Source organism: Pagrus pagrus (genome assembly GCF_965226575.1).
Source record: "Pagrus pagrus genome assembly, chromosome: 19".
NCBI classification, from domain to species: Eukaryota; Metazoa; Chordata; class Actinopteri; order Spariformes; family Sparidae; genus Pagrus; species Pagrus pagrus.
In genome coordinates, this window is record NC_140203.1 from 14,637,977 (window position 1) to 14,650,677 (window position 12,701).

Sequence of the window (12,701 nt, forward strand, 5' to 3'; positions counted from 1 at the left end):
TAGTTTCAGTTTTTAAAAAATGCTGAGTAGTTTCCTAAAAACACTGGGCAGAGTAATTTTTCACAAAGAGTAAACAGTAGATTTGATGGGGGACTATTTTCCGCTGCGGATTAACACACATTTGATGTTTGGCAAGTGTTTTCAGCATCAGAGATTAAATAAACTACTTCATTGTAATGAAAAAATGTGTAACCTAGTACAACAGTTTGGCACATCGGTGTGTTTTAAATTGTAATAAGATATAAATAATAATAAGTAATAATCTAAATCAGGCTTTTACAATCCAAAATTTGAATATCACCACCCTTATCCTATAACTGAGCAGCTGACACCGTGGAGATTCAAAAAACCCTCCGCTTTATACAACTGAAATATTATACAAATTTCCTCTTTTACATCCGAATCAAAAGAGATTAAGCTCCTCGTTTAGGGAGCGCATTATGGGTTTAATGGGCATAAAACGCTTTAGGTTTGAGAAGGTTATGGGTAGGTTAAGAGCCATTGTTAGGGTCAGCAGCTGCCAATTCTGGTGAAGGAGGCAGGATTTGTAAGCCGCCTGTGAGAAAGTACTGGGGGCGAGAAGAATAACAGAACAAGTGTTCAGCCTGGTTTTAGCTCAAATCAGAAAGGCTTCCATATTGATTGTGGTTGATTGTTCTGTAAAACAGGCACTGACACATATTCCTGTTCCAGCAGAGAAAACAGAGATAAAGACTGACGCATACAAGCATCCCCAACATGAGCCAAATTCGAGGAGCAGTCAATAGTTGAAAGGTATGAAGGAGGCAAGAGCTGGTGAGGGCAGGATGAAAAGAGCAGACATGGAGAGAGGAAGTAAGTGGCTGAGGGAAATAGCAAAGTAAAGAGCGTCGATGGCAGAGAGAGGGAGAGAGGGAGCAGGGGGACGGAGAGCACGAGGGCTGCCAAGTGAGTGGGTTTGGCAGCGCATCAGTGCACTCAAATCCACTCTATCTGGGATGAAAGCATACTGTAGCCCTGACATCTCACAAACTCGTACCCCTCCTCATGTATATGAAGCCTGTTGGCCACAAGTTTCAGTTTCCTGCATGTAGTATGGTACAGAAAATGTATACATAATATTGAGGAACTCGTGGCTGTGTCTTATCCCGTCTTAGACCTCATATCTTAACTTGGGAAATCCTAACTAGAACTTGAGGTTCTTCGCTCGGCACTCGTCCTGTCACGCCTGTTTCAGTGTTGAAACTACCTGTATCCTGTATACCCATTAATACACGATGGGGTAAATTGAAAGCTAACATGCGAACATCAATGTTAGCTTCTCCAACAGTCTAACATCAATGTTAACCTACATTGATGTAACTTATTTTAAACATGGTCTGTGCCATCCTAACTTAAGAAATTCCTATCCTAAGATAATAAGGTTCTTCCTAAACAAAGTCAGGAAACATGTTTCTGTAATGGCCTATAGATCCTAAATGTCATCCTAAACTGAGTTGAGAGTTCAGATTTAGGAAGTTTAATGAGGGGTCTTGTCTGTCTCAATCTGCGTGTCTGTCTGTCTGTCTTCCTATTTTTTTTATTAGCACTGCCAAGTAAGTTCGGCTGTATTTCAATAACACAACAATGCCCAAATACAAAACAGAGCATCCACATTTTCCCAGGCCTGGCATGCCTCCTTACAAACAAATTCAGTTCAGCGTTAGAGCTGGGAAAAGTCTGTGTGCTGACCTTGAAATAAAATTAGCTGGCATAGCACTTACAGAGGGTTTAAATTGTCACAGATATGTGCAACCTAACCAAAAAACCTCTTACAACCCAATAGAGCCATTCCAGAGACAAATGGACTCCTAGGCTTACTGCGCTGTATGTACATATCATTTCAGATTGTTATGGAGAATTCCAGCCTGTTTCTACAGTAGAGAGGAAAACATTGTGGAACATTGCGGCTAATCTAGCATGACAGCTTGTCAGTTTCATGCTCCGAGACAGAACCCAGAAAAGCTGCAAATCATCCCTTGTTTTTAACCCTCTCCTCCTCCTCCTCCTCCTCCTTCTCCATCTTCATCTCCCTCTCGGACCCCTCCCTCCTCCTACCCCTTTTTTTCCCCTTGTATCTCATTTTTGTCTTTGTACCAAAAACCTGGTGTTTATTTTGGAGCGACGTCAATCCTCACGGCCCCCTATATCACTCACAAGAGGGAAAATCCTACACCGCAAAACTCCCTTTCCCCCGCAGACCTCTCCTATTTGTTCCCCTTCTTTCATCTAATCTTTACTCTTTTTTAACAGTAATTCACCTGCTGCTGAAAGAGGGGCTTGAGGAGGTACATGTTTTTTGGATTATTTCTGATGTGCTATGAGAGTACTCTAATCTCTATTAGATTTGTCCTGAGAGAATTCTTGCTTGACTGTGCGGTTTTTAAGACGCGAGGTTCGTGTTAAGGCTTTTGAATACAAATCTAATAGAGGATAAATACTTTAAGGACGACTTCTTTTAACAGATTTACCCCATTATAAGGCTTTAACATGTTAACCCAGCACAAAAGACATGAAATATGTATTATCTGTTCCTTAAGACCACTGATAACCAATTTGCTTTACAAACTGAGTAATCTATTTCTTGCTCTGACTGAGCAGTCTTTATTTAAACGTGTAGCACTGTGTGACAGATGTCTTATTATAATTTTAATTAATTCAGTTCTTAATAAAAACTCAAATCACTCTGTACCGCTTACTCGTCTTTGTTGCTATGGAGACTTAATCAGCTAACCAGAGGTGGGTTGATGAATAATTATTATTACAATACAGACTTGCACACATACGTGCTTGCACACATCTCACCCACAAAGTTCCCCACATACATGGACTCTGGTTACACACTGTCAGTATCCCAGGGTGCCCCTGATTAGTGCAGCAACTTCCTGTGTGGCCTGCAGCTCACGGACGAGGATGATGTTTCTACCGAGCGAGGCGAGGGAGGGGCACAAAGAGACGAGGGGGGTCAGGGGAGGAGGGTGATAGAGAAATGGTTTGCGTGTGTCTTGTGTGTGTGAGAGCAAGCCCCTGAGGCCTGACATGGGTTTAAGAGGCACAGCATGGGCTCTGTCCTGCGCCCCCTATGTCGATATACACACACCTCCCCCCATACACACACACACACACACTATATGGAGGGAAACCCAGTCTGATTTCCTGCTATTACGCCCCATTAAAGCAACTGTCAGTCCAAAGCCAGATGAGAGGCTGACACAGATGAGGAAATATCTCCAGAGGTTTGAAACCAGCCCCGAGGATCTGGACTCGCAGTGGTGTTTAGCCTAGTTCAGATCTGGCCTAAACCCAGATTACAGTTTATATTTACAGAGGTAACCATTGTACAGGGCCCAGTCCTGCAGCAAGGCTTCACTGTTTCTGGAAGAATTTCTAAAGAATTTCTCGCTTTCCAGTGTGACTTCCAAGGAAATGTGATCTAAACCTACAAATATAATTATGCAAATGAGATATTTTCTCCAGCGCTTGTAACCATATTGAGTAAAAATACACCTGTGGTTTGCAGAATGTCTTTCCTTCAGTTACCTTCAGTGTGTCCAGACCATCAAATCAAATTCATTATCACTTTGTCTGGTAGTCCTGTCTTTAGAGGCGCTCACAGGAGACAACATACAGTTACTATACTGACATATTCCATTCTGGTAGGAGTGAAACTGAAACTTTCTATAAATTACTAGTTTTATAACTTGTGAAAGTTGTTGTTCTGGTGTATGAAACATACGTGCATAAAAAAACAACAACTGTATCATTCATCAAAAAATATATATAGTTAGGACTAGCAATTAAGTACATGGCTTTCTTACAAATGCAGAAAGCAGTACTGTAACTACACAGCCCTGGAAGTTGAAAAAGTCTTGAATCTTCTTGGATCTATGGAATTAAAGATGTAATTTCGATTGTAGCTTAACTACGCTAAATCACACAAATTCCACTGGAGGCTCAGACTGCAATCACTGCTTTTCTGCTAAGCTCGGTTATAATTATATTTAGGAGGACTTAGCTATTTATCATGTGTTTACTCCTTTTTCTCCATAATATTTAGCCTGAGGTGCTGCCTTATTTGTGTGGTATAAATAATCCCATTATTAAGATGCTGGAGAGTCAAAGTCATTTTTTTTATTACAGGAAACAGGTAGGAAAGTGTGGTTAGGCTAGCTTTATCGAAGGCTAGCTCTGGCTTTGCAGCTAGCTTGAATTAGCCAGCGTTTTCTCGATGCGGTTTGGTTCTGTTCTGTTGTGTAGTCCATACACACTTTATATGTTTTTTTATGTAGAAAATGATACATTTCTATGCCATTATAATTTTTCATATTGTGAAACATTTGTCAAACAGTCTGGTCTTTACTCCGTTTCAACAAAATGTGTCCTTAAGCTTTGTTTGGCTAGGCTAAAGCAGAGACTGAAAAATGTAGCCGAACATTACAGCAATGAAAGTCACATCAGTTTGAATGTGTAGCTGGTAAGTTTGAAGTTTACCTTTATTTTCTTTATTAACAAGAAGTGAAATGGGACCGGTATAGTAAGAAACAAGGCTCTGTCTTATTCTAAATTTGAAAATCTATGTGCATTAGCCTATATAGCACTGCTGCACACTAGTTGGCATAAAACTGCTGTATGATTTGTTTAGCATGTCTTTTATAATCTTTTGGAAATTTATGGTAAAACTTCTAATCCTCACCCTGGTGGGTCAACGACTAGTGTGAACACATTTATCGCTTCCATATTCAGGCATGCTTTTTAATCACGGTTACTTCATTTGATTATAGTGTAGGATTTCTCTAATGAGCGTATAATACGTGACCCTCTGACAGCTACATCTGTACCAGTAATTATCATTTTCTAATGCTCTGACATATTTTGGGAGCAGTATTGAGGGCGAGAGGGGTGAACAGTGAGGGAGCGTTTAAATGGAGACGGGTCAGATAAAATATTATTATGATGTGGCAGAGCAAACACCGAAAATCTCCATTTTTTGAGAAAATAAAAAAATCAGCGAAATGATTGGCAGCTGCTGGACATGCATAAATAAACAGAGAATCACAGTGTATGTTTATGTGTGTGTGGCTGTGTCAGCGTGCAAGTGTGTGTCAGTGTGTGTGCGCTCTTTTGAGTTGTAAAAGGAGGCAATGTGTACAGTGGGTTCTTAATATGTGCATGTAAATGTTTCATATTCATGTTTTCATACACAAGTTTGCGTAAGTGTGCACCTACATATCTGTATCAGTGTGTGTGTGTGTGTGTGTGTGTTTGAGTTTGGATAGGAGTCACATTCAGATCAGAAACATGCTGACCAGGCACTCGGGGCGGTCTAATTGCTGGTCTGGAGGCCTGAGGGTCTGGGGTGGAGGACGACTAATTGCTGGTGATTATAAACCTCAGAGCAGTGACTTGGTGTCCGGTTTCGATCAGACAAACACCAAAGCTCACTCACAGGTCCAAGCACTCTCACACACACACACACACACATGCATGTGTGTCTATACAATGTAAACTACAGCTTCAGGCTACAGCACAGAATTTTGCTATATGGTGTTGATGGTGTGAACTCCATTTAACCTCAGATACCACACACACACACACACGATCAAAAAAAGTGAATAAATAAATCTGAGTAAAAACATCAGCCAACCAAGACTGATTCCTTCTCTGATACATGCAAACATAAATAAATGAACTGAATGAATGCAGCTGATGGTAAATTCAAGATTGAATTACCATAATTTAACATGTCTCTCTCTCTCTCTCTCTCTCTCTCTCTCTCTCACTCACTTTCTCTTTCCAACTACACACTGCATTTTGCACTAATTGTGTGTGTGTGTTTATGCATTACTATTTGTTTACTTTGTTTATTTACTGTATCACTATCTTTGGATCTTGCGTGAAAATAAGATTTCGACCAAGAAGAATAGAGGAGGGATAGATAGATAGATAGATAGATAGATAGATAGATAGATAGATAGATAGAAATAATATTGTTGGACTATTTATTGCACTTGACTCTGAAGACAATTAATTTTATTTATCTATTTTGTATACTTTTATTTTGAAAATTAATTTAAAAATAATGTGATATGTTGATATATAATTATTATTATTACGATTTTAATTTGAAGACAAATAGTTAAATGTTCCACATTTTATGGATGATGATGAGCACTAGGTCATTGAAATAAAACAAGAGTAGGATTTCCACTCTGTTATATGAGTTTTCGTTTCACTTGTTTTCCTGTGGGGACCGACTCAACTCACTAAACACACTCAAACGGGCATTTCCGGCGATTTCCCCTCGTTTCACGTGTCCCTCTGCTGATGATAAAACAGCCCCCGCGCGCTTCGTGGCACGTGGTGCGTTCACTGTCCGTCGATGAATTAAATAGTCTACTCTGTTAACTGCTGTGCGCGTTGAGAGGGGGAGAGCTCACCGCGTATTTAGCGCACAGGAAAGGAAAATGTATCATGTAGTGTCCAAATAAAAACAAGTCCGGGGCCCGTCTGATCTGACATGGTCCACCGGAAATGAATCACCAAAATAATCCAAACGTGCCACTTAAAATCTGATAGGATCTGAGTGGGTGACGCGTGGTGAAAAACATCCTCCCAAAATACACCGCGCGTAACAACCTCTAAACACTACAATACAAGCTTTTCAGCAAAGCGCAGACTTTTCAAAATTCGGCTAGGCCTCCACCAAATACCCTTTTTCTTTCTGTAGCTCGTGTGAATGTTGTGTTTTTGGCTAGCCATAACAATCTCAAGCATCGTTCAGCCGCGCACTGTACTTAACAGGCTTTTATTTTGTTACACACTTTGAGAGTTTTTGAAAAGGTCTTTCAGGAACACATGAGGCAGCCCGCATCCACCTCAAAGGAAGAGTGCGTGTGTGTGCGTATGCGTGCGTGTGTGTGTGTGTAAGAGAGAGAGAGTTGGCAGAGTAGACGTGGTATTTTGAAAACACGGTCATAAACTTACCCTACCTGAAATAATCCATTTTACAGAAGATCTCTTTGTTTTTGATGTAGCAGCTGCTGTGCTGACGTAGTGACGTCCTGCAGACGGAACACTCCAGACAGCGCACGTGCCAGATCAGGTTGTTCACCTGCGAGGAGACAACAGCCGTGTCACACACACACACACACACACACACACACACACACACACACACACACACACACACACACACCTGATAAATCACTACAGCAGGGACTTACAGTGCGATGTTCAATTATGAGCTTATAATGACGTAATTATATTTTGAGGTTTAATTAGGCAACGCAAATTATTTTTATATCATTTCTACATCTAACAGTGATGCTGACTAATAAACGTACAGTCATTTCAGCGTATTAGGCTATAATGTATCATTTTAAAATGTATATATGACGGTCTTTAGTGACTGTAACTGTGACTTCACAGAGATCCCTTTTCTTATTTATTTCTTATTTATTTATTTATTTATTTATAGTCCCTGGACAGAAGACAGATAACACGTCATGTTTTAAATAGACTCACATTCCTAAATTAAATCAGAATATACAGACTTAAATGGATTTTTTACATTTACATATTGAGAAATATCGATCACTAAATCATCCTACCTGGGCTCTATTTAATATATTTCAAATCAATATTTTCGTTTGATTTACCTTTTAGCAAAACGAGAAAAAAACAAACAAACACTGTTGTCAGATGTGAGCAAACGAGTGAGCAATCTGTAATAATAATGACTGATGGAATGATTTAAATCAGTTTAAAGATTTGAAGATAGCGAGGTCAACTCGGCGCTTTTATTTTCAAAATATTTAAATGACAATTAAAATCAGCCGAATTGTTTATGGCGAAAGATCGTGAAGGCTGTCACGTAAAATAAACAGTTATTCAAAAAAGATTCAGTTAGTCTAAACAAAAGCACGCTACACGTGTGTGCTCTGTACATTTATTTAATAGTTGATTTTACTTTATTTTATGATTTTGTTCAAAATGGAGATAAAGACCATTGCTGCTCAGTGAACTGCTTATAAAAACATGCACATGAGTCTAATATATTGTAACGGGCAGGAATAGATGTTGATTTATTTACATGCATTTATTTAAAGCACCGGCCAGTATGAAATATGTAGCCAGACATTTTACACAAGAAAAAGAGGAATAATATATTTTTTTAAGCAATGCAAGCGTAACATTCAAGGACACGAACAAACACTGCGAAAGATTTTAATGAATTATGTAAGAGCATGCATTGTCTGTTTTATTATCATTACGTAATAATGATGATCATTTAAAACTCGCTTAATAAAATAGGCCAATGTTAGCCATAAAAAAGCTCAGGTGTTTGTTTGAAAACATAAAAAAAAAAAGAAATCTGATAATCATCCTAGGCCTGGATTTCGACACAACAAAAAATAAATGTTTGCAGTCTTAATTTAATCTTAAAAATGAAATACTTAGGGCATTTTTTTAATTTCTATTTTGCCTCAAATAAAACAAAATAAAATAAAATAAAATGAAATAGCTGTCACTGTTTTTCTTTCCCGAACAGTGTTTCCCATTCTGCAGACCGGGATGAAAATAGAGTCAGATAATGGACTCATGATCCTCACACTTCCTGAGACACACACACCCATTTACGCGCGAGTTCGGCTGGGAGCACGCGAGCGCACGCGACAACGAGGCTGTAAACCAGTCCAAACTAAAACATCCCTGTTGTGTCTGCGGTCTGACGAGCACCGACTGATGCCTCACTTCTGTCACCTGAAATAATTTTAGGCTGCATTCAGAGACAATAAGCCTTCTGCTTCCAGTGGTTTGTGTATTTTATTTCGTTCATATAAATAAAGAATTATTCTAAAACAAGTTATAAATTAATTACCTGTAGGCTTGTTACATGTACGTGTATTCAATAGCTGCATATAGTTATGGCTGCCACATTTCTTCCCTATTTAGTTTTGTAGTTTTATCTCTGCCTGGGGTTTCTCTTCTTTTTTTTTCCCCTCACAGACTTTAAACGCAGCACGCCTGAAGTTCAGTCCAGGCCTTCAGCTCAGACCGGTCCAAACCAAACCAGGACCAGAGTAAACATGGCACCCTCCTTCTCTTCTCTCTGCTCAGACAAGCTGTTTATTGTATGTCTGTCTTTTTTTTAAAAAAAGAGCAAACAAATAAACAAGACGCCCCCCAGAGAGAATCAGAGGTGCGGTTTCAGTGTTCGGCCTCTCACCTTCAGCAGGTATCTGTCCAGGATCTCCTGCCCGCAGCTGGCGCACGTGTTCTTCCCGGTGGACGGCGCCGAGCTGGTGGTGGAGGTCGGCGAGCACACGGACGGGGTGGACGGGGTGCTGGGGGCCGAGCGAGTGTCCTCCCGCTCCATGTTGGACCGCTGGGATTCTCCGTCCGAGTGAGACTGCAAGAGGGCATCAAGCACAGCTCAGGAACACACAGAACAACCCTCCTCACCACCATCAGCATCCTCACGCTCACACTGTCGCCATTTTCATCATCACGCATGATAAACACACATCTGCATGAATCCTGACTATATCCCCGCATGCATGGGATGCGTTCAGGGCCAAGAGGTGATCCAGGCATGTTCTAAAGCACAAATATGCAGTAAAGCTCTCACCATTGGCGCGTGTTTAGAGTCCACACTGCAGCGCGAGGCTCCCGGTGTGCTCTGGTGCTCGGTACAGATCACCTACAAGACAACGTTCAAGTCTTCATCACTCTGCCTGCCTCATCTTCAGCCGACAAATCCTCGGGAGACATTTGCAGACGAGCTCTCGAAGGCTACTCCTATATAAGGTAGTCCTGACAATAAAACCTCGGTTTAAACTGTTAAAGGGGCCCCCGCAACAAAAGGCACATTTTAATGAAGCTATTTCAATTTGGATTGATTTTTCCCTTCCCCTTAACCCATGCCTCTCAGAATAATAGTATTTTCTCCGCAATCCAGGACACGAGAGTGGAGGGGGGGAGAGGAGGGGGAAAAAAAACTACCTGTAATTACAAAATAGCTTGAATCGCAGTGGATAAGAGGGACCCGGAGTGTCAATTTCAGCTGTCAATCACAGAAAGGCAACGGGTCACGCAAAGAATTGCAAATTTGATTTTTAATGGCTGTAATTAAAATCCAATTCTTCTCGGGCGAATTGGCAGCGCTCGAGAGGGCTCGCGGACCGCAAATCACGCTATTCATAACAGAGAGGCGCGTGCCTCTTCACGGCGGCTGGCGCGTGCAGCTGATCTCAGTACACAAGCGGCGATTCTCGTGACATCACAGGGAGACAAAAACAGCCACTCGCGCACGATGCTGCGGGCTGCGAGTGCACCGCGGCGCGTAGACGGATCGGCCGGGGCGTTCGAGAGAGAGGAGAGACAATTTGGTGAATCGAGAATTATTTCACGTGGATCCATCGTTACATTTTATCAGCTGCGCGTCATCGCGGCGTATAAAGGCGAATTCAGCGCGAGAAGGCCCGAACGGTGCATCTCCAACTTTACGCACAACGTCTAGAAGAAGCTCAGGCGTGTCCAAAGTGTTAGTACCTGTTTCGTGGGAATTCCTTCGGACAGAATCTTATTTCCCTCTGAGAGAGGGGACAAAACTTCATTTTTCCAGTACATGAACCCCTGCAGTCTCACAGTGTCCGCGTACAGTGTCTCCAAACTCGGCGCGTGGACTCAGCAGCGGCGGCGGCAGCAGCAGCAGCAGCAGCAGGCTCGGCGATGGGCGTCAGAGCTTGTATCATCCGTACCGTGCATGGACTCTGGTGTAACCGGAGCACAGATTTAGTTTTTTGTTTTTTGTTGTACCGCGAGCTGATTTCTGTGTCTTTCAAACACTGCTGCTGTGCCGCGACGATCTGACCGCCACTGTGCTCAAACTGCACAAGTTGTGAAGCTTGCAGAGGCGAGGAGGCGCTTGCTGCTCCGCGGAGAGCCTTATTTAGAACAAAAAATATTTCTTCCTAAGCCCGGTTCCCCCCCACCTCTCTCTCTCTCGCTCTCCCTCTCTCTCCCTCTCTCTCTCTCTCTCTCTCTCTCTCTCTCTCCACTTTTGGGGAAGGAGTCTGACTACAGGAAGTGAATCAAATTGAGGGGTTGGCAGCTTTTGCGCCGAGGCTTCATAGGTGCAGTGAGACCGAGTGAGTCGACGAGAGCGCAACAAGCAAGAAGCACTCCGTACGTGTGTGTGTGTGTGTGTGTGTGTGTGTGTGTGTGTGTGTGCGGAGCTGCAGTGAAAGTTTGCGCGGCTCTCCGGCCTCTCCTGTCTTGTACAGTTAAAGAAAGGAGGGGGGAGAAAAGAGTCTGATGTGCGTGAGAAGGGTGGACACACTTTGGAGCAGTCATGACAGAAACTCACTCAAACTCTGGCGGTGCGTGTTTGATATCACAGGCATTTTATATCAGCTGCCAGAGAAATGTAAATTATAGTTATTCATATAATTGCCATTTATTTGCTACCAGAAATACTGAGCTCCAGCTGACGTATAGGCTGAAAACGCAATAATTAACCCACATACTCGGGCTTATAAATAAACCCTTTTTTTATATACACAGGGTCCTTATACATGTGCTGGTTTATTCATCTACATTAAAACAGAAAAATACACGAGGAAATCATCCCAATGCGTTTCTTCAGACTGCACAGTGAATTGGATGATTTAATCTAAAATGTTTCCAATCCCACGCATGTTAGTACCCATCATCCTCGTGACTCCATGTGTCGTCTTTAATAACTACAAATTAAAATGCCCCCACGCATTTAAATGCCTATTATTCTAATTCTTTTTTAGACATATACTTTATAAAAATCGTGTATTTTGCTTTCGATAATTGCAATAATTCTAATTATTTAAAATTAGGCTACGTGTGTTGTCTAAGATTAAACCCTAACACAATAACTGTATGGATAACAAATGCATATTTGAGATTTGCACAGAAGATACACAACAACAACAAAAACACGCAGAGTATTTACAGCTTTTTAAAAATGAAGTTAAGGTCATATTTGAGTTGTTTAAGGTTAAATGACCCAAACAAAACAGTTATGAAAAAAGGTAAAGCAGCCGCTATAGGCCTCTGCTATTTATTTATTTATTAATGCAAACGGTAGAGGAGCTGATGCAGATGAAATTAAATGCTTTAAAAAATAATCACGGAATGATTTAAGGAAAAGGAAGCCGGATAATTACAGGATCTGTGTGAGCGCACACACACCGGCCTGGATCGACGCACCAATCAGACAGAGATCCCACAATTATCTGTAAATGTATAGTTCAGAAATGATCCAATCAGAGTAAACCGGGTCTAGAATAACAGCAACAATAAAACCCTCCGAATCCAAAGAGAAGATATTTAATTTAAATGATTTAATCAATTGGAAATATATATATTTTTTAACGAATAGTGCTTTTATTGAAAACAGATAAATACATTAAAACATTTCAAATGAGTCATTTATTTGATCTGAAGGAAAATCAGCATGAACTCTGCAGTCGGGTGAGCGATTTTACAATAAAGACATTTTTAAAAAAAGAAGAAGAAACAGAAGCTGCGTGATGTCAAGAGGTAGGATTTGATTTCTTCGGTGCGCACGTTCATCTCATCTCGTACAGTTAGTCTGCCGATCTCCAGCTCCACACGTGCGGGTTAAATACTCTGACTAGACTCTT

The 12,701-nt window shown here is 41.2% G+C and overlaps 2 protein-coding genes across 3 annotated transcripts in view; one reads left to right on the plus strand and one right to left on the minus strand.

Annotated features, from left to right (window-relative positions):
* Positions 1 to 10,947, minus strand: part of lhx6a (LIM homeobox 6a) — a 20,729-nt gene extending 9,782 nt beyond the window's left edge. The window contains exons 1-4 of the mRNA XM_084382961.1: positions 10,573 to 10,947; positions 9,650 to 9,721; positions 9,248 to 9,430; positions 7,008 to 7,129 (exon numbers count right to left, since the gene is read on the minus strand). Coding sequence (XP_084239087.1) covers positions 7,008 to 7,129; positions 9,248 to 9,430; positions 9,650 to 9,721; positions 10,573 to 10,650 — 455 coding nt within the window. The 5' untranslated portion in view covers positions 10,651 to 10,947. The remainder of the gene's footprint in view (positions 1 to 7,007; positions 7,130 to 9,247; positions 9,431 to 9,649; positions 9,722 to 10,572) is intronic.
* mrrf (mitochondrial ribosome recycling factor) overlaps positions 1 to 12,701 on the plus strand; it is a 46,474-nt gene that overhangs the window by 526 nt on the left and 33,247 nt on the right. Inside the window, exon 2 of one of the 2 annotated variants that reach the window (XM_084382954.1) lies at positions 694 to 774. The gene's annotated coding sequence lies outside the window, so the exon portion shown is untranslated. The remainder of the gene's footprint in view (positions 1 to 693; positions 775 to 12,701) is intronic. The other variant, XM_084382953.1, reaches the window with a different exon arrangement.